We start from the raw sequence: 17,769 nt of genomic DNA on the forward strand, positions 1-17,769 counted from the left end.
ATTTTCCCAAAAACATTTGCACAGCCGTAGATCTACCTTTAAAATATATAATTACGCCACATAGCAAAGTTGTAGACAAGACAAGTTTTGAGCAATTGAGCGTTGAAAGAGTTATTGGCCGCTATAACTCGCAATATTCCATTGTTTGTACCAGAATTGATCAATGTTAGAGTCTCTTGTCGCCAATATCCTCAATAGGGCCCTTGGGGCTTATGTTGAGAACTTTGATCCCAAACAACTCAACATTGGTATTTGGAGCGGAGACGTCAAGTTGAAGAATCTGAAGCTCAAGAAGGAGTCTCTCGAGAAGTTTGAACTTCCTGTAGACGTCAGATTTGGTCATATTGGAGAATTGACGTTGCAAATTCCATGGTCCAATTTGAAAAGCAAACCTGTCAAGGTGCTGATCGACGACGTTTTCTTATTGGCTTCTCCTCGGATTCTGACCGAGTTCGACGCTGAGGAGGAAAAGACTCGCGAGTTGCGTATCAAAAAGGAGAAATTGGAGGCTTTGGAGCTGGTTAGCAAAAATACGCCTTATACCGAAGACGAGCAAGCCAAGAATGAAAGCTTCACAGAGAGTTTGGTGACGAAAATTGTCGATAATTTGCAAGTCACCATCAAGAATATTCATTTCAGATATGAGGATGACCACACGTTCACAGAAAACCCATACACTTTGGGTTTCACCCTGACAGAACTGTCTGCTGTGTCTGCTGATGAAAATTGGATTCCAGGATTCAACGACGGAGTCACCAAACTCGCACGGAAATTGTTGACATTGGGTAGTCTCAGTGTCTATTGGGATACAGAAAATGCCTCTACTGAACTGACAGATCATGAAGAGCTCATCGATTTCTTCAAAACCATCATCGAGCGTAACTCCCAGTTCAACAACGATGCGCAATATATTTTGAAGCCTGTTTCTGGTTTCGGTCATCTCACAGTCAACAAACAAGGAGCAACCGAGTCGTCTCCTCATTACGCAGGGAAATTCTTCTTTGATGAGTTTGGTCTCGATTTGGACAGCCATCAATATCGCGATGCATTGTGGACAGCTTCTCATTTGAGTTGGTACCTGAGAACACAAAAGTTCAGAAAGATTCGTCCAAGAGGAACCGTTGAAGATGATCCTAAGAAATGGCTCCAGTATGCATTCAATTGTGTTTATACCGAGATCCATGAAAAGAACTATAAGTGGACCTGGGAATACTTCAAGAAGAGACGTGACCAGCGGAAGAGCTACATTGGTCTCTGGAAACAGCATCTTGGAGAAAAAATGACACCTGCCTCGCAAACGGAACTCAATGAGTTGGAGAACGAGCTCGGATACGAGGATATCAAGTTCTATCGATCCCTTGCACGCATGGAGTATCGCAAAGAAAATGAGACTGCATCAATCATCCAACCTGTTGCTCAGAAAGCTCAACAGGGCTGGTTTTCTTGGTGGGGAGGTGGAGCCACTGAGCAGAGTGATCAAGATTCGGAACTTACAATGTCTGATGAGCAAAGGAAAGAGTTTTACGAGGCCATTGAGTTTGATGAAAAGAAGAAAGCTGCAGATTCTATCGACATTCCAAGAGAACGGGTCATCATGGCAATCAGTTGTAATTTGAAGAAAGGATCTTTTGCAATCAGAAACGCCAAGGGCCAGCCAAACATGGCAGAAATCGTTTTTGAAGGATGTGACGCCGACTTCTTCCAGCGTAAGGATTCGTTCTTTGCTGGGTTCAAGCTGAACGAGTTCAGAGTCGAGGATGGTTCTGATAACACGCTTTACAAACACATTGTCAGCGTCAAACCATTAAAGTCATCTGTGGAGGACTCGGGTATACTGTCTCAGGACTCTATGCAAGAACCATTCTTCCAGGTTTCGTTTGAAAACAACCCATTAGACGAGTCCGCGGACTCTGCATTGCTTGCCAAGATGAATAGTATGACGATTTTTCATAACCCAAAGTTCATCGAATCCATTGCTCGATTCTTCACACCTCCAAAGATCCATTTGGACACCATTGGAATGCTCATGAATGCTGCCGAATCGACAATTCAGGATTTCACGAAACAGACCCGAATTGGTCTTCAATACGCATTTGAAGAGCATAAAACCATCAATTGTAAGATGGATCTTCAGGCCCCGCTCATCATTGTACCTGTCAATCCAGGAAGTTGGTCGTCTCCTGTTGCAGTTCTAGATGCTGGTCACATAAGCATAGTCAGTGATTTGGTTAGCAAAGACCAGATCAACCAGATCAAAGCAGAGAACAAAGACAACTACACGGCTGAAGACTGGGAGCGAATGAACTCGTATCTTTACGACAAGTTTGATCTGATGTTGCAGGATGCGCAGATTCTGATTGGATCGAATATCAAGTCGACCATCGAACAATTGCATCAAACTGGCGATAGACCAGCTCTGATCTTAGAAGAGTTCAGTATGAAGTTTCTGGTTGAGTTATCCATTATCCCAAGCTATTACAATCTTCCAAGAATCCGTGTTGGTGGAGATGTTCCTCAGTTCCGAGCAATGTTGAGCGATTACCAGTATAAAGTGTTCATGGAACTGATCGAGGTTGCCATTCCTAATTTTAACTTTGAAGATGAGATTGCGGATGAAGGTGCCACAGATCGTTTCAAGTCTCTCATAACGGAACAGACTCTTGCTGGATCGATTGAGGAACTTGACGGTGATACAAAAACTCCCAACTCTGAAAGCTCTTCGATTTCTACGAAAGTACAACCATCTTTGGAGATGGCAAATAAGCAGCATCAAATTGAGTTCAACTTCAATATGGACTTGATATATCTTTCGTTGAATCGGTGCTCCAACAGTGAGACTTTGGAATCTGACCGTTTGGTTGATCTTATTGGAGAAAAGCTGAGGTTGAAATTCTTCAAAACCGCGTTGGACATGCATGTTCATGTTTTGCTTGAAGATCTTGCAATTGAAGACTTTATTGAACGATCAGAATCTGCAGAGTTCAAGTCGTTAGTTTCATCCAAACTTAACAAAGACGCTGCGGATAAAGAGAACCTGTTTGAGGTCCATTACTCCAGAACTCAGCGTTTAGTGCCTTTTAAGGGTGAAAATATTGAAGTTTACGACCAGAAAGTTGATCTTGATATTGCTGATTTTAAAGTGGTTGTCACCAGAAAGTCTTTATTGACTCTGCTAAACTTTGTGCTCAACACTTTCACAGACCCTGAAGCTCCTGAAACGTCTGCAGATAAACTACGTCACAACAACGAAAACGAAGTCGCCACAGCTCCTCAACACATCGATGTGCAGATAACGTTGCAGAGTATTATACTGGTTTTGAATGATGATGGAATCAAATTGGCAACTATGACATTGCAACATGCCGATATTCAATGTTTCCTGCTTCCCGAAAAGATGAAAGTTAGTGCGAAAATCGGTGGTTTGTCGTTGTTTGATGAAGTCAATGAAGGTGCATCCAAAGACTCACCTTTGCGTCAGTTGATCACTATTCGTGGTGACGAGCTTGCGGAGTTTTACTATGAGACTTTTGACGCTGCTACCAACAAAGAAGCATATAATACCAAGATCACTCTCAAAACAGGCTCTGTGGTTGTGATGTTCGTTGAAGAGCCATTCACCAAAATCTTCACCTACTTGAACCAATTCCAAAAAATGAAGTATATCTACGACCGTGCACGTGAGACTGCTTTGAGTCAGGCAAACAACATTGAAGATGCCAATTTGATGAAGTTTGATGTTTTGGTAAGAGCTCCGATTTTTGTTTTCCCGAAGATTGTTGATCCAGAAAACGACGTATACGATGACATTACTGCCAACCTGGGAGAGATATATGCTGTCAACGAGTTTGAAAAGAAAGATGGTTCCATGCTGAATTTGATTTCTACAGGACTCCGGAACACCAAGCTCACATCGTCCTTCTCTGTTAATGGTAAGACTCAAAACCTGGAAATCATTGATGGTTTAGACGTTGGGTTCGATATCAACTATTGCGAGAACCTGAAACTTTCACGTCCAACAATGATTGTCACTGGTGGAGTGACAGGCAAGGAGATGAAGTTGACGGAAGTTCAGGCCAAGTATCTGCTTCAAATCTTCAATCAAGTTCCAAGAGTCTTTTCAGGAGGTGTCAACCAATCCATCGAAGAGATCGAGACCGACGCAACAAAAACAAGCGGAAATTTGCTTGGGTCAAAGCCTGAACCTGCTGTGACAACTGTGGAAACCAAGCCAATTGAAGAAGTGGCTCCTGACAAGATCTCGTTTGATGTCGACTTCAATATTCCATTGTTGGCATTGACTATCTACAACAGAACTCTTGATGCCCCAACTTTGGCAGGCAAGTCTCTTTCCCGATTCTCGCTGAACGATATTGGTATCAAGTTTGAGATGAAACACAATGGTAACTTCAAGTCAGATCTCCATATCCGCTCTTTTGTCATTGAGGACGTTCGTGAAAATAAAGACAACAAGTTCACCAATATCATTCCGCCAATCTCGCCAACTGATTACCAGTTCATGGCTTCTGTCAAATCTGAAGTTCGCGACGAGAAGAAAGTTGTGGATGTCAATCTTGCGATTGACAATCCAAAAGTCATTCTTGCTCTGGACTATCTGTTTTCTCTCAAGGAGTTTATGGATTATGCTGTTTCAACCAAAGAAGAGTCGCATCCTGACTTGCAGGAGCTAGAGGAATTGAGCGAAGATGGTTCCTCTGTGCCAGAACAGGTTGCTACCACCCGTCAAAATGAGACCAAGCCAGAAGAGTCAGACATGATTCTCCAGTATTCCGTCAACATTGTTGATCCTTCGGTGATTGTGCTTGCAAATCCTCAGAACGAAGATTCTGAAGCTATTGTGTTCAAGATCAGTCAATTCATCGTCACCAGTCAAAACATTCTAAATGTGAATGCAATTGGAGTTGGAATGTTCCTTTGCAAAATGGATGCCTACGAAACCAGCAGATTACGTATTGTTGACGACTTTTCGGCCAGCTTCAACCTGGATTCTCGCGGATGTACCCCTACCCAGTTTTTGAGCTCTATTCAAATGAACATCGATCCACTTCTAATGAGAATCTCGCTGAGAGATATCAGACTGGCACTTGAAATCATCAATAAAGCATCTGCAATGTATGCCAAGATCCAAGAAACCGCAAAAGTTGATGAGGAAGCTTCTGCAGCTCCTGGAACCAAATATGTAACGTTCCCAGACGAGCTTGGCAAAAAGCTTTCCAAGTACGCTCCTTCGATCTTGTCTTCGGTTTCTAGAAGCACGCATCAAACAGAAATTCCTTCTGAGGAGCCTTTGGTGATCATCAAGGGTGAAAAGATGAACGCCAACATAGCTGGTTTGAGACTCGTCGTTATTGGTGATGTGCACGAATTGCCGGTTTTGGATATGGAAGTGAAGCCTTTTGAGCTGGTTGCAAAGAACTGGTCTACGGATCTTGAGGCAGACACCACTATCAAGTCTTTGGTGAATATTTTCAACTACTCTACGTCTTCGTGGGAGCCGTTGTTGGAACCTTGGTCATTCAGTGCACATGTTTCCAAAGTCACTGAGCCTTCTCCATCCTTTACTGTTGATATTGCTTCGCGGGAATCTGCTGAATTGACGGTCACTTCCAGAAGCATTGCTCTGCTTTCGAATATCAGTTCATTGATCACTGAGGAAGCCGATTTCAAGCCTCGTGGAGAAGATGCTCCTTACAGAATCATCAACGAAACAGGGTACGATCTACAGATATGGATCGATGATGGAAACCCTTCATTGAAAGACCGCCAACAGCTCACTTTATTGAAAAATGGGGACACTGTTCCGTGGTCGTTTGAAGATTGGCGGAAAGTCAGAGAAACTTTGCATGTTGACACCGAGTCCAACTTCATAGGTGTTGAGATTGTTGGCTCTTCGTACTCTTGGGTTCGTAGAATCTCGTTACGGACTGAGGGTGAAGAAGTGTTCATGTTGAATCCAAAGCTGGATGCTGGCTACCACAACAGACTTGCCTGCGAAGTGGTTTTAGAAGAAGACAAAGTCAAGAAAGTCTACTTGAAATCTACTGTGACTATCCAGAACTTTACGCAATCTGCCATTCACATTGGAACTATTGATTCAAAAACAGAGGGATCGGTCAACAATGAAATTGTTATTGCAGCAGGAGGAAGACAAGCATATCCTCTGGACTATGTGTACCAAGGAAAGCTAGCTGTTCGGCCAGAAGTCCATGATCAGTCATTTGGATGGTCTACTGCCAAAGTCATTGGCAAGAATTCGCACTTTGGATTCGATTGGCGTGAAATCATGCAAAACGACATGGTTTTGGAGTGTCCTCAACAAGATGACGGTGTAGCAAAGAAGTATTTCTTCCGAGCACATGCTACTTACAACGAGAAAGAGGCATTGACTCAGATCTATCCTCACATGACCATAAACGTGACTCCACCGTTGGAAATCGAGAACTTGCTTCCATTTGACATTAACTGGAAGGTGTTCCAAAAAGGATTCAAGACGTGGACCGGTGGTTTGAAAAAAGGAGCTACCAAATCCATACACGTTGTCGACATGAATGCCATCTTAATGTTGCACATCAGACCGCTTCACTCGAAATACAATGAGTCTGAAGCAGGCTTTATCAACATTCCTAACGACTCCAGAATCCCATTGAGCAGAAGATTGACTCTGAAGAGTGAAGACGGACAAAGACTTCATTTGGGACTTCATTACGTGAACAATGAACGTTCGGGATTGAAGATCTTGATCTATGCCCCTTACTTGGTTTTGAACAGAACCGGAAAGGATATCAGTTTGAGCGATAGATACAACAAGATGATCTGCGAGGCTCATTCTCCTGATAATCCTGAGCCTACCGTTCCAGGACTGTTTTCGTTTGATTATGATTCGAGTGGAGACCAGAGGTTTATGGGTGGAAACTTGGAGGAGAACCGTGCTGTTTTGCGCATTGGCGATTCGCAGCCAAGTCCTAACATCAGTATCGACAAGATTGGACAATCCTTTGAGGTGAAAGTGCCGTTGAAGAACAGGGAGTTAGAAAACAATGTTGGAATCCATATCACGGAAGGAGAAGGAATTTACAGTTTGACTAAGGTCATTAGCATGATTCCAAGATATGTCATCAGAAACAATCTGGATAGTGCTATCCAGGTTTCCAAAGTCGGAGCTTCTGGTGTGATCCATGTCGAGCCTGGTAAGTTCAGTCCGCTGTACGAGATGCCTCGTATTGACTCGAAACAGCTGCAGATTGGTTTCTCCGGTAGCAAGTCTACTTGGTCTGCTCCATTTGGAATCAACGATATTGGTGAGATTTACGTGAGAGTCCAGAAACTCAACACGAACGCACACAAGCTGGTTCGTGCTGTTATCAGTACGGAGTCTGCTGCTATCTTTATTGACATTCTGGATGCCAAGGATCTTTGGCCATACTCTATTCGCAATTTCAGTGACTACGAATTCTTCATTTACCAATCTGATCCAAACATTGATGAAGAGGGAAGGAAAGTGTCACAGACCCCATTCAAGCCGATATTCTACCGGATTCCTCCAAAAAGTGCGATGCCATACGCCTGGGATTTCCCGGCAGCCAAGTACAAAGAGCTTGTTCTAAAAAGCGGCTCCAGAGAAAGGTTTGTCCATTTGGCTGAAATTGGTACTTTGATGCCAATGAAGATTGGCAAAGGACCGGACAACACCACTCGGATTGTTGACTTGAACGTTGTGGCCGATGGAACTATCCAGTCGTTGATCATTTCGAACTATGATGCTAAGACCAGTTTGTACCAGTTGAAGTACAACGGGTCTTCACAGACGAATGTTGGAAGCACGGCAAATGCAGACAAGTTTGAGACCATTGAGAAAGACGAAAACTACTACACCAAGGTTCTGGTGCGGTTCGAAGGACTGGGTGTTTCTTTAATCAACATGAAACATCAAGAGTTGTGCTATACTACCATCAGAGGAATGGAATTGCGGTACAATGAGTCCGACATATACCAGAACTTGAGTTTGAAACTCAAATGGATCCAGGTCGACAACCAGCTGTATCCAAGCATCTATCCGATCATTGTGTACCCGACAGTTGTGCCGAAATCAAGCACCGAAATGAGCAACCATCCGGCCTTCTCGATGTCCATCTCGCGGCTAAAGGACGAGACCCATGGTGTCAATTACATCAAGTATGCCACCATGCTGTTGCAGGAGATGTCTATCGAGGTTGACGAGGACTTCTTGTTCGCATTGTTGGACTTTTCGAAATTCCCTGGTGCTTCCTGGAACAAGTCTGTTCGCAACGTTCTTTGGGACGAGAATCTGCAGATTCCAGAGCCTCCAACGGTTCGTTCTGGAAACGATCTTTACTTCGAGGTTTTGCACTTGCAACCGCTGCAATTCAATCTTTCGTTTGTGAGAACCGAACGCATCAACGCCCAGGACACCGCCGAGGCCCAGAACGCTCTTGCTGTGATGCTCAATATCCTGACAATGGCCATTGGAAACATCAACGACGCTCCAGTTCGTTTGGGGTCGTTGTTCCTGGAGAATATCCGTACTCCGTTGCCGTACCTGATACAAAACATTAGCGAGCACTATCAACAGGCGTTCCTTTACCAACTGTACAAAGTCCTTGGATCTGCAGACGTGCTAGGAAATCCTGTTGGACTGTTCAACAACATCAGTTCCGGAGTGATGGATATTTTCTACGAGCCTTACCAGGGCTTCATCATGACCGATCGGCCACAGGAATTGGGTATTGGACTGGCAAAGGGTGGATTGAGTTTCGTGAAGAAGTCTGTTTACGGATTCAGTGACAGTTTTGCGCGGTTCACAGGATCAATGGCCAAGGGAATGACTGCTGCTACCATGGACAAGAATTTCCAGGAGCGCAGAAGACTCATGAGACAGCGCAACAAGCCAAAACACCCGATCTACGGATTCACGTCCGGAGCCACGTCTTTGGTGGAAGGTATATCTTCTGGTATTTCTGGTATTGCAACAGCTCCGATCGAGGGAGCTAACCAGGAAGGAACGGCAGGTTTCTTCAAAGGTCTTGGTAAAGGACTGATTGGACTGCCAACCAAGACGGCTACTGGATTGTTTGATTTCGCCAACAACATCAGCGAAGGTATCCGAAACACCGCTACTGCGTTTGACGGCGAGGGGCTCGACAAGGTGCGTCTTCCGCGGTTCATCAACTACGACGGCTCGTTGAAGCCGTACCAAGAAAGAGAGTCTCAAGGCCAGTTCTGGCTCAAGAGCTGTGAGGGCGGCAAGTACTTTGACGACAAGTACCTGGCGCATGTTATATTGCCCGGACAGGAGCATTGCGTTATTGTCAGCATGAAGCGGATAATTATTGTGTCTATTGTCAAGATGAGCGTGGAATGGGAGATTCTTTATGATCAAATTGGGTCCATCCGGCTGGAGAACTCAGGCATCCGCATCAAGCAGAAGCGGTCGATGGGCGTGGAACGGTTCATTCCGATCCCCGACCCGGCCGACAAGAAGTTCCTCTACAGCAAGATTGCTGTTGCCGTGGAGGACTTCAACAAGAGCTGTATAGTTGCTTTATAAGAATTGGGAAGAGACCGTGCCCGCACGTTTTTTCATGCTCGAGAGAAACTTGGCGGGCTTTTCTTCGGGGAATCCTGCTACCTTTGCTCCTGCGCACTCCACTGCCCCGTCAGCTGTGGCTACCACCAGCTTGTCGTCGTGTAGGGCAAACTGGCCAGGCTGCGTCAGGTCTGGTAGCCGCATTGCTGGGCGGAGATTCGGTAGGTACACGCGCTTGGAGCCATGTTCTCCCGTTCGGGAGACCGCAGCGATCTTCGTGTAGAGCGGGCCAAGCGTGTTTTCGCGGCGGATCAGGTGTTCTGTGGTGTAGCTGTGCCAGTTGATCAGTTTTTCCTGGGGCTGGATTTTCGCCGCGTGCGAAAACGGTTCTGTCGGAGTTATATATGGTTGCACCGAAGAGTCGTATAACTTGTTATCCAAAACGTGTTTCAGCAGCTGTCCACCTTTGGTTCCTAGACGGTCTATTAGTGAAAAAAGCGTCTCGTCTCGCGCAATGGGGTACTTCTCTTGCAGCAGGATGTTTCCCCGGTCGAAATGCTTTTTGTCGAGCGTCTGAATAGAAACGCCTGTGTACGGCTGGTGCGACAGCAGAGCTCGCTGGATTGGGGCAGGCCCCGAGAACGACGGCAGCAGCGACGGGTGCACGTTGAGGCCGGGGAACCGTAGTGTTTCGAGGAACGAGCCGGGGATCAGCTTTCCATAGGACACCGCTATGCACAGGTCAAACTTTCCCGCGAGCGCGTCGAACTGGTGTCGGGAGTCTGCGCGCAGTAGAGGTAACTGTGTCTGCTGTGCAAAATGAACGAGCGCGGGCTCTTTGTACGACTTCATGCCGCGTCCGCTCAGCTTGGCCTCCCTGGTGACCACTGTGATGTTCGCGTGGTAGCTGGGGAGCAGTCGCAATAGAACATTGATGGAAAACAGGTCCGATCCAAAGTATGCAATCTTCAGCATCCCCGGTGAATTTTTCAGTTACATTTATTTACTCAAATATAACTTTTTTAGAGATAAAAGAACACGAAAGCTCCTATTCAGATGCCACCCTCGTCGCTTGTCGTGGCCGCGTGTGCCATTGCAAGCCTCAACTGCGGCACTCTCTACATCTTTGGCGCCTTCTCCCCGCAAGTGTCCGCTCAATTGCACTACACGGCGGCCCAAACATCGCGGATCGCTATCGCTGGCCAGTCAGCAGCAATATTGTCGGGGCCCTTCGTAGGCCGCGCCACAGACGTTCTGGGTTATACCGGCCCGTGTGCGATTGGGGCATTTTTGATCTCGCTCAGCTACTATCTGTTTTACCGTCAGTTTGCGGCTGCCACCTCCAGCTTGGCATACAGCTGTGTGCTGTTTGCGTTTGTCGGAGTTGGAAGCACGGGGCTCAACACGGTGTGTGTCAAGTGCAGCATGGTGACGTGGTCCAGCCGCAAGGGACTCGCGGCGGCGCTGCCCATTGCGTGCTACGGGGCCAGTGGGGTGCTGTACTCGCGGCTCGGGAGCTGGCTCGCAGCAGGCGACACGGCCGGGTTCTTGAAGATCGTCGCTTTTGTGTCGATGGGGATTTCTGTGATTACGACCCCATTTGTGTGCCTGTGTGACTGGAAACGCACTTACGTGCCGGCCCCAACAACCCCCACCACTGTCGAGCTACAGTCGCTAAGCTCCCCCACTCCTGCCACGCCGCATTCGAAGGACCCTCCGCGCCACGCGTTCCAGACCAAGGACTTCTGGTACGTGGCGGCTGTTTTGGGGCTGTTGTCCGGGATAGGCCAGATGTTCATCTACGGGCTCGGCGTGATTGTGTGCTCGCTGTACGGGGGAAGTGAGCTTGCCATCAAGGACATCAACGCTTACGATGTGGCGGTGCAGGAACACCAGCACGGCCAGGTTTCCCTGCTGTCGCTGTGTTCCACGGCCGGTCGGCTGCTGGGCGGGCTCATTGCAGACGAGTTCCACTCGCGAACACGCACGTCACGTGCCAGCCTGCTTTTGATCCCACTGTTCCTCATTGGAGCCGTGCAAATAGGGGGCTATTTTTTCGTCAGCCTGCGCGAGCTGTCAATTTTAACTGTGGGGTTGGGACTTGGCTACGGGGCACTGTACACATTGACGCCGCTGGTGGTGAGCGACCTGTGGGGGATGAAGAACTTCAGCACGAACTGGGGGCTGTGCAACACGTCCCCCGCGGTGACAAACCTCGTGCTGAGCACGGTGTTTGCACGCAACTACGACTCCCACACGGTTCCTGTCGAGATCGACGGCGAGACCCGCGCGGTGTGCGAGCTTGGCTACCGCTGCTACAACCGCGTCTTTGCGGCCACTTTCGCACTGTGTATCACCGCTTCTTTGTTTTTGTGGCAGCTCGTGGCCCGCAGCTCCCACCAGATGCAACAAAAGAGGAGACCCAGCATATAAATATTTTTTCCTTCATTTTTTTCGGTTTGCGCCTGACCGATCATGTCCTCGTCAACTTCCACCACCAAGATCGCACAGCAAATCTTTAGCAAACAGACTTTGAAGTATGTGTTCACGACGCACTTCTGGGGCCCGGTGTCCAATTTCGGACTTCCCCTCGCCGCAATTGCCGACATCCGCAACAAGTCGCCGGAGCTGATTAGCGGACCGATGACCGCGTCTCTGGTTGTGTACTCGATGGTGTTTATGAGATACGCGATGGCCGTCAAGCCGGCTAATTACCTGCTGTTTGGCTGCCACCTGCTCAACGAGGTGGCCCAGCTCACTCAGGGATACCGGTACCTGCAATACAACTACCTAAATAAAGAGCAAAAATAAATTCCTAGTCAAATAGACCTTTCGCAACAGGCACCTGTGTAGGCTCCAGATGGGCCGGGTCGATGTCGGGCATTTGTGCTGGGGCAGGTGGACCGGCTTGACTGGCTGGGGTCGCCGCGGAGTGCTTTGTTGCTCTGTGGTACTTCTGGTTCTCCCAGAATATCTGGTTCAACCCAGTCTCCTCGGGGTTCTGTGTGGCACTGTCCTCGTACTGGGCCGGCTCGTGCTCCTGCCCACCGGACTCAGACACAAACAGCGTGTCCACAGACTTGACGTTGTCGTCGCGCTCCCGCAGCTGCGTCGCGTCGATCGACTCGCCGTCTCCGATCATGGTGAGCGTAACAACACACACCGGGGTGCGCGCCTTCTCGCTGCGCGTGTGCACCTTCTCGAAAACAACAGGCGACCCCGCGTAGCTGTAGATGATGGAGCAATCGCCCGCGTCTGCTCCTGACAGCTGCACAAAGGTCCGGAAATCGCGTAGCCGGAACGATGCAGAGCTCTTGTCGTCGCCCTCTGCGCAGTTGTCCTCGGTGATGTCGTTCAGACTCAGCTGCATCGACAAACTCATCGGCTGCGACGCCCACGACGTGTTCTGGCGACTCAGCAGCTCCTGCCGATTGTACCCGTGCAACAGGATCTTGCGCGCCTCCGGGTACAGCTCCACCTTGAAGTCCTCGAGTCCGTGGCCAAACATGCCCAGGAACTTCTTCAGCACGCGGATCTCCATCACCAGTAGATGCACTTTGTCGTGCTCTGTGTAGTCATGTGACCCGCGGTCTTGTGACCGGAGCAGTTTTCTATAGACATGGCTGATCTTGAGGTCGTGCGACGAGAACCCGGGTCTGAACATAAGCGAGTAGTTCTTGGTGACCCCATTGGTGCTCAGCGACTCCACAAACAGCTTATTGCTGAAGATATGTGTAGAGTCCTCGAATCCCTCGTGGATCACCAGAAGTTTCAGTTCCCGAGCATTTTCGCAGTCTTTAAAGCACACGTTCATTGTTTTGCTGTTGATGAGAAAGCTGAACGTCTGGATCGACTCCAGCACAGGCACCTCGCCTTCGACGGTTAGCGATTGGAAAAAATCGTGCTTAAAAGTGCAAGTGAGCGAACTGGTCTTGCTGGTGTTGATGGCAGTCAGATTGATCTCGTAGTCGCCGTCCGACTCGCGCAAGGTGAACTTGATGGTGTCGGAGATGGTAGACAACGCGTAAACAGCACGCGTCCATATCACGGGCTCGGCAATCTGGGCCTCAAGCTTGAAGGGCATACAATAACTTTTTTATTTATAAAATACAATAAATCAGGTTCCCACTAAATTATTTAGTCAAATGTCTTCTTTTTGCCTTTGAAAGCGACTGGGACGGAATTGGCACCGCTTCCACTGGAACGTTCTCTGCCGAATCCGCCACGGTTGCCGCCGAATCCTCCACGGTTACCGCCAAATCCACCACGAGGAGTTCCACGAGGAGTTGGAGTGCCTCCACGAGAGCCTCCGTTAGGGTCTCTTGGAGCACTGAAGTCCAACCGAACAGGTCTGCCGGCAATGTACTCGCCGTTCAAGGCGTCCAAAGCGGCCTTGGCCTCGTCCACCGAGCTGAACTGAACATATCCAAATCCTTTTGGTTGCTCAGACTCAGGGTGGGTTGGAATTCTGATGCCCAAGACAGTTCCGTGCTGGTCAAAGTACTCCTTCAAAGTGTCTCTGTCGGCCTGGAACGACAGGTTTCCGATGAACAGGGTGTCGGAAGGCTGCGATGGAGTGTCTCCGTATTTCTTGGCTCTATCTTGGAATTTCTGGTTCTGGGACGGGGTCTGCGGCTTGGAGGTGGACATGTCTAAATTAATTGGTCTTCCCTCGATCTCTCTGCCTTGGAACTCCTCCAATGCTTTTTCTGCTTGCTCCTTCGACTCGAAGTCGACGTATCCGTATCCTCTGGAACGGCCGGTCTCGCGCTCAGTCATCACTCTGGCTGCCAAAACACCATCAAACGCCTGGAACTCCTCCAAGAGTCTCTGGTCGTCGACTGCCCACGCCAGTCTTCCGACAAACAGAGTGGTGACCTCCTTAGGCTTCTTGGATGGGGTTTCTGGCTCGGCGTCGGCCTTTCTCTTACGCGAATCGGACTCAGACTCGGACGAGGAGTCGGACGAGGACTCAGACTTGGACGATGACTTGGACGAGGACTTAGACTCAGAGTCGGAGTCAGAGTCAGAATCAGAATCAGAATCGGAATCAGAGTCGGAATCAGAATCGGAATCAGAATCGGAATCAGACGAGTCAGAGTCAGAGCTGTCGCTGTCAGAACTCTCTTCCTTCTTTTCTTCCTTCTTCTCCTCCTTCTTCTCCTCCTCCTCGTCAGAACTGTCAGAACTGTCAGAATCAGAGCTGTCGCTGTCGCTGTCCGAGTCGTCAGAGCTGTCGCTATCGGAGCTCTCAGACTCCTCCTTCTTTGGCTCTGGCTTCTTCTCTTCCTTTTTTTCTTCCTCGGACTCGGAATCAGAAGAGTCAGAGTCAGAAGAGTCGTCAGAGTCAGAGTCGCTGGAATCGCTGGAATCGCTAGAATCGCTAGAATCGTCAGAATCGTCAGAATCACTAGAATCGTCAGAGTCGCTCGAGTCGCTCGAATCGCTCTCACTCTCGCTCTCCTCCTTGGCCTTAACGGCCTTCTTCACCTCCTTCACTTCCTTCTTGCTCTTCACGGCCTTCACATCGGTCTTCCCCTTCTTTTCCTTGCTGGCTGACTTAACAGCCTTCTTAACGTCTCCTTTACCCATACTGATAATTTTTTTTTCAGTAAAAAATTTATTTTAAAAATTTTCCACCCTTGTTATCAGGAATTCAGATGAACGCTTTGGTATTGCCAGGACAACCAATTGTGCCCGCCGCCGCCGAGGACCACGTCTACACCGCTGGCGCCAACACAATTCTGGCCGACCGCGCGGTCAACGGCGTCGCTGTCCCATGCATCGTGGCCACCTCGCTCGGAGCCGTCAACTTCGCAACCACAGATAAGTCGTCTGTGGTGTCTGTGCGCACCAACGGGGCCCAAATTGCCAACTTCACGCCGTCCGAAGACGACGTCGTGCTCGCCAAGGTCACCAAGATCTCCACCACCAAGGTCAACCTCGATATTCTGCATGTGCAGGACGAAAGTGTCCATCTTTCGAATTTGTTACTCAACGACTATGGCGAGAATTTCAAAGCCATTTTGCGGTCCTCGGACATCAGGTCCACCGAGAGAGATAAGGTCAAGGTCGGCGACTGTTTCAGACCGGGAGATATCGTGAAAGCCATGGTGATATCCCTTGGAGACGGAATCAACTACTATGTCACCACCGCCAGAAACGATCTGGGAGTGGTCCACGCGCGCTCGAAATCAGGCAAGCTGCTGTACCCGCTGGACTGGGAAACCATGGTGGTGCCCAGCACGGGCGAGCTGGAGCCGCGTAAATGTGCTAATATTAATTAAATACGCTACGAATATATTTCTGACGAATCTAATCTTTGGAGCAGTCGCGGCCAAACAGAGCCACCTTGATCCAGTCGCTCACCACAAGGATCTTGCTTCTGACGCCCAGAATCATCGACACGTAGGCAGTTCTCCAGAAGAAGAAGGTCAGACTTCCTCCAAGAGCAAGCGTGGACCACGAGCCCCACGAAAGGTCGGCAATGGCTCTCTCGGATCCAACGTACGCCATGGCACCCTGGTGCTTGTACACAAACGGCTTCAACGAGGCCTTTTGTCTCTCGATCCGTCTGGCCAGCTTCTGCACAGACTCCGGGTTCACCTCCAGAGAGGAAAGGTACTCCAAGTCGTCGAGCTTGGCCAGCTTGTTGAAGTAGTCAGCCAAGTACTCTCCCTGTTGGTGAGCAACCTGGGCAGTTGGAGCGTTCGTGGTGAAAGTGCAATCTCCCAAAGCGTAGATGTTCGAGGCACCGTCCAGCTTCAAGTTCTCGTCCACAAGAAGTCCTCTTCTGGCGGTCTTTTGCTCGGTGATCTTATCGGCAAGCGATCTGGTCAACTGTCTTTGAGCGTTACCTCCAGCCCAAACAAGAGTTCCGTACGGAATCACCACGTCCTCAGAAGTGCCGTCGGCACGCTTCACAGAGGCATACACGTTCTTAGGGTCCACTTTCTTCACCATGGTGTTAGTCCTGAGCTCAACACCTTGGTTGTTGAACACCTCCTTGGTATATTCAATTAATTTCTGCGGGAACATGTTCAAAACGTTTGGAAGAGCTTCAACAAGAACAACCTTCATTTCCTTCTCGATGTCAGGAATGAACTTGTGCAGGTCCTGGTCAATGTAATCCTTAACTTCGGCGGCCAGCTCCACACCGGTAGGGCCTCCTCCACAAACAACAAAGGTCAGCAACCGTTTCCGCTCATCAGAGTCCTTAGGCAGCAGTCTGGAAGCCTCAATAGCGTTGAACAGCTTCTGTCTAACAGCAGTGGCATCGTGAGCTTCTTTCAAATACGAAGCGTACTCTGGGATTCCCGGGATACCAAAAGTGTTCACTTTAGCCCCAACCGCATAAATCAGGTAATCGTAGTTCAAAGTCGTCTCGATTGGCTCGTCGTTGTTGACAAAGGCCTCGCCGAGCGTGAACGACATGTTCTTGTGAACAACATGGACAGTGTTGTTGACTGGATCAACGTCTGTCGCAGCAGCCTCGAGATATGTCACCTCTCCCGGAGTTTGACGGGCAATTGCCCTAACGGGGTCGCAGATCGACTGGGATCCAACGGTCGAAGTAGGAACAGACGGAAGAAGAGGAGTAAACAGGAAATAGTTTCTAGGAGAAACAATCGTCACGTTGTACTGGGTAGTGTCCAGACTGTGGAGGTACGAGATGGCCCCCCACCCAGAACCAAGAATAACAACGTTTTTCTTCTTGTTGCCGTTCTCTTTCAAAGTCGACTGAGGCAATTGACTGCCCGGGTTGGTCTCCTTGTAAACGGCATACGTCAGGTACGCAGTCTCCCCTAGTGCTGCGGCAACAAGCCCGTACAAAGTATAAGCGAAAAATCCAGCCTTCTTTGCAGGCTTTTTCGGAGCAGCCTCAACAGGCTTGGCCGTCTGTAGGACGGTTCTGAAACTGCTGAACAACCGTGGCTGGCACACACGTCTACTGGCGGACGCAATTTGCCGCTTAATCATTGTTTTTTTAAAAAATATCAACTCCTTGCCGACACGACAGCTCTTATAGAGAAAATCCAGGAGGTCGTGTGAAAAATATTAATTGGCCCAGGTAGTCTGATTCCTTCCTATCCACCAGGCAGGCTCGGTCAACTGTGTTCCTGCACCCCAGGAATATCCTATATTGTCCTAAACGGTGTAACGAACGGGGTTTTGCGTGCTCTGTGTCCGCGTTTCACGGATCCACA

General features: G+C 48.7%; 12 protein-coding genes across 12 annotated transcripts; 3 read left to right on the forward strand and 9 right to left on the reverse strand.

The window, feature by feature from the left end:
- Positions 1-163: 163 nt before the first annotated feature.
- OGAPHI_004382 (uncharacterized protein) lies at positions 164-9,583 on the forward strand (the record flags this gene model as incomplete). The annotated part of the gene is made up of 1 exon (XM_046205454.1): positions 164-9,583. The coding sequence occupies one exon, from the start codon at positions 164-166 to the stop codon at positions 9,581-9,583; it is 9,420 nt and encodes a 3,139-aa protein (XP_046061397.1).
- OGAPHI_004383 (uncharacterized protein) lies at positions 167-1,267 on the reverse strand (the record flags this gene model as incomplete). Its single annotated transcript, XM_046205455.1, has 2 exons — positions 167-420; positions 535-1,267. 2 exons carry the CDS (start codon positions 1,265-1,267, stop codon positions 167-169), a joined length of 987 nt encoding a protein of 328 aa, XP_046061398.1.
- OGAPHI_004384 (uncharacterized protein) lies at positions 1,892-2,646 on the reverse strand (the record flags this gene model as incomplete). The annotated part of the gene is made up of 2 exons (XM_046205456.1): positions 1,892-2,180; positions 2,543-2,646. The coding sequence occupies 2 exons, from the start codon at positions 2,644-2,646 to the stop codon at positions 1,892-1,894; spliced, it is 393 nt and encodes a 130-aa protein (XP_046061399.1).
- OGAPHI_004385 (uncharacterized protein) lies at positions 7,046-7,764 on the reverse strand (the record flags this gene model as incomplete). Its single annotated transcript, XM_046205457.1, has 2 exons — positions 7,046-7,484; positions 7,580-7,764. 2 exons carry the CDS (start codon positions 7,762-7,764, stop codon positions 7,046-7,048), a joined length of 624 nt encoding a protein of 207 aa, XP_046061400.1.
- Positions 8,156-9,126, reverse strand: OGAPHI_004386 (uncharacterized protein; the record flags this gene model as incomplete). The annotated part of the gene is made up of 2 exons (XM_046205458.1): positions 8,156-8,561; positions 8,942-9,126. The coding sequence occupies 2 exons, from the start codon at positions 9,124-9,126 to the stop codon at positions 8,156-8,158; spliced, it is 591 nt and encodes a 196-aa protein (XP_046061401.1).
- On the reverse strand, positions 9,578-10,537 carry OGAPHI_004387 (uncharacterized protein; the record flags this gene model as incomplete). Its single annotated transcript, XM_046205459.1, has 1 exon — positions 9,578-10,537. One exon carries the CDS (start codon positions 10,535-10,537, stop codon positions 9,578-9,580), a length of 960 nt encoding a protein of 319 aa, XP_046061402.1.
- An 81-nt stretch (positions 10,538-10,618) lies between these two features.
- Positions 10,619-11,995, forward strand: OGAPHI_004388 (uncharacterized protein; the record flags this gene model as incomplete). The annotated part of the gene is made up of 1 exon (XM_046205461.1): positions 10,619-11,995. The coding sequence occupies one exon, from the start codon at positions 10,619-10,621 to the stop codon at positions 11,993-11,995; it is 1,377 nt and encodes a 458-aa protein (XP_046061403.1).
- A 382-nt stretch (positions 11,996-12,377) lies between these two features.
- OGAPHI_004389 (uncharacterized protein) lies at positions 12,378-13,646 on the reverse strand (the record flags this gene model as incomplete). The annotated part of the gene is made up of 1 exon (XM_046205462.1): positions 12,378-13,646. One exon carries the CDS (start codon positions 13,644-13,646, stop codon positions 12,378-12,380), a length of 1,269 nt encoding a protein of 422 aa, XP_046061404.1.
- On the forward strand, positions 13,561-16,585 carry OGAPHI_004390 (uncharacterized protein; the record flags this gene model as incomplete). The annotated part of the gene is made up of 5 exons (XM_046205463.1): positions 13,561-13,586; positions 13,732-14,101; positions 14,205-15,092; positions 15,223-15,826; positions 15,891-16,585. The coding sequence occupies 5 exons, from the start codon at positions 13,561-13,563 to the stop codon at positions 16,583-16,585; spliced, it is 2,583 nt and encodes an 860-aa protein (XP_046061405.1).
- OGAPHI_004391 (uncharacterized protein) lies at positions 13,700-15,154 on the reverse strand (the record flags this gene model as incomplete). Its single annotated transcript, XM_046205464.1, has 1 exon — positions 13,700-15,154. The coding sequence occupies one exon, from the start codon at positions 15,152-15,154 to the stop codon at positions 13,700-13,702; it is 1,455 nt and encodes a 484-aa protein (XP_046061406.1).
- Positions 15,211-15,540, reverse strand: OGAPHI_004392 (uncharacterized protein; the record flags this gene model as incomplete). Its single annotated transcript, XM_046205465.1, has 1 exon — positions 15,211-15,540. One exon carries the CDS (start codon positions 15,538-15,540, stop codon positions 15,211-15,213), a length of 330 nt encoding a protein of 109 aa, XP_046061407.1.
- On the reverse strand, positions 15,878-17,542 carry OGAPHI_004393 (uncharacterized protein; the record flags this gene model as incomplete). The annotated part of the gene is made up of 1 exon (XM_046205466.1): positions 15,878-17,542. One exon carries the CDS (start codon positions 17,540-17,542, stop codon positions 15,878-15,880), a length of 1,665 nt encoding a protein of 554 aa, XP_046061408.1.
- Between the last annotated feature and the right edge of the window lie 227 nt (positions 17,543-17,769).

Source organism: Ogataea philodendri (genome assembly GCF_020536065.1).
Source record: "Ogataea philodendri strain CBS6075 chromosome Unknown scaffold2, whole genome shotgun sequence".
Lineage (NCBI taxonomy): Eukaryota > Fungi > Ascomycota > Pichiomycetes > Pichiales > Pichiaceae > Ogataea > Ogataea philodendri.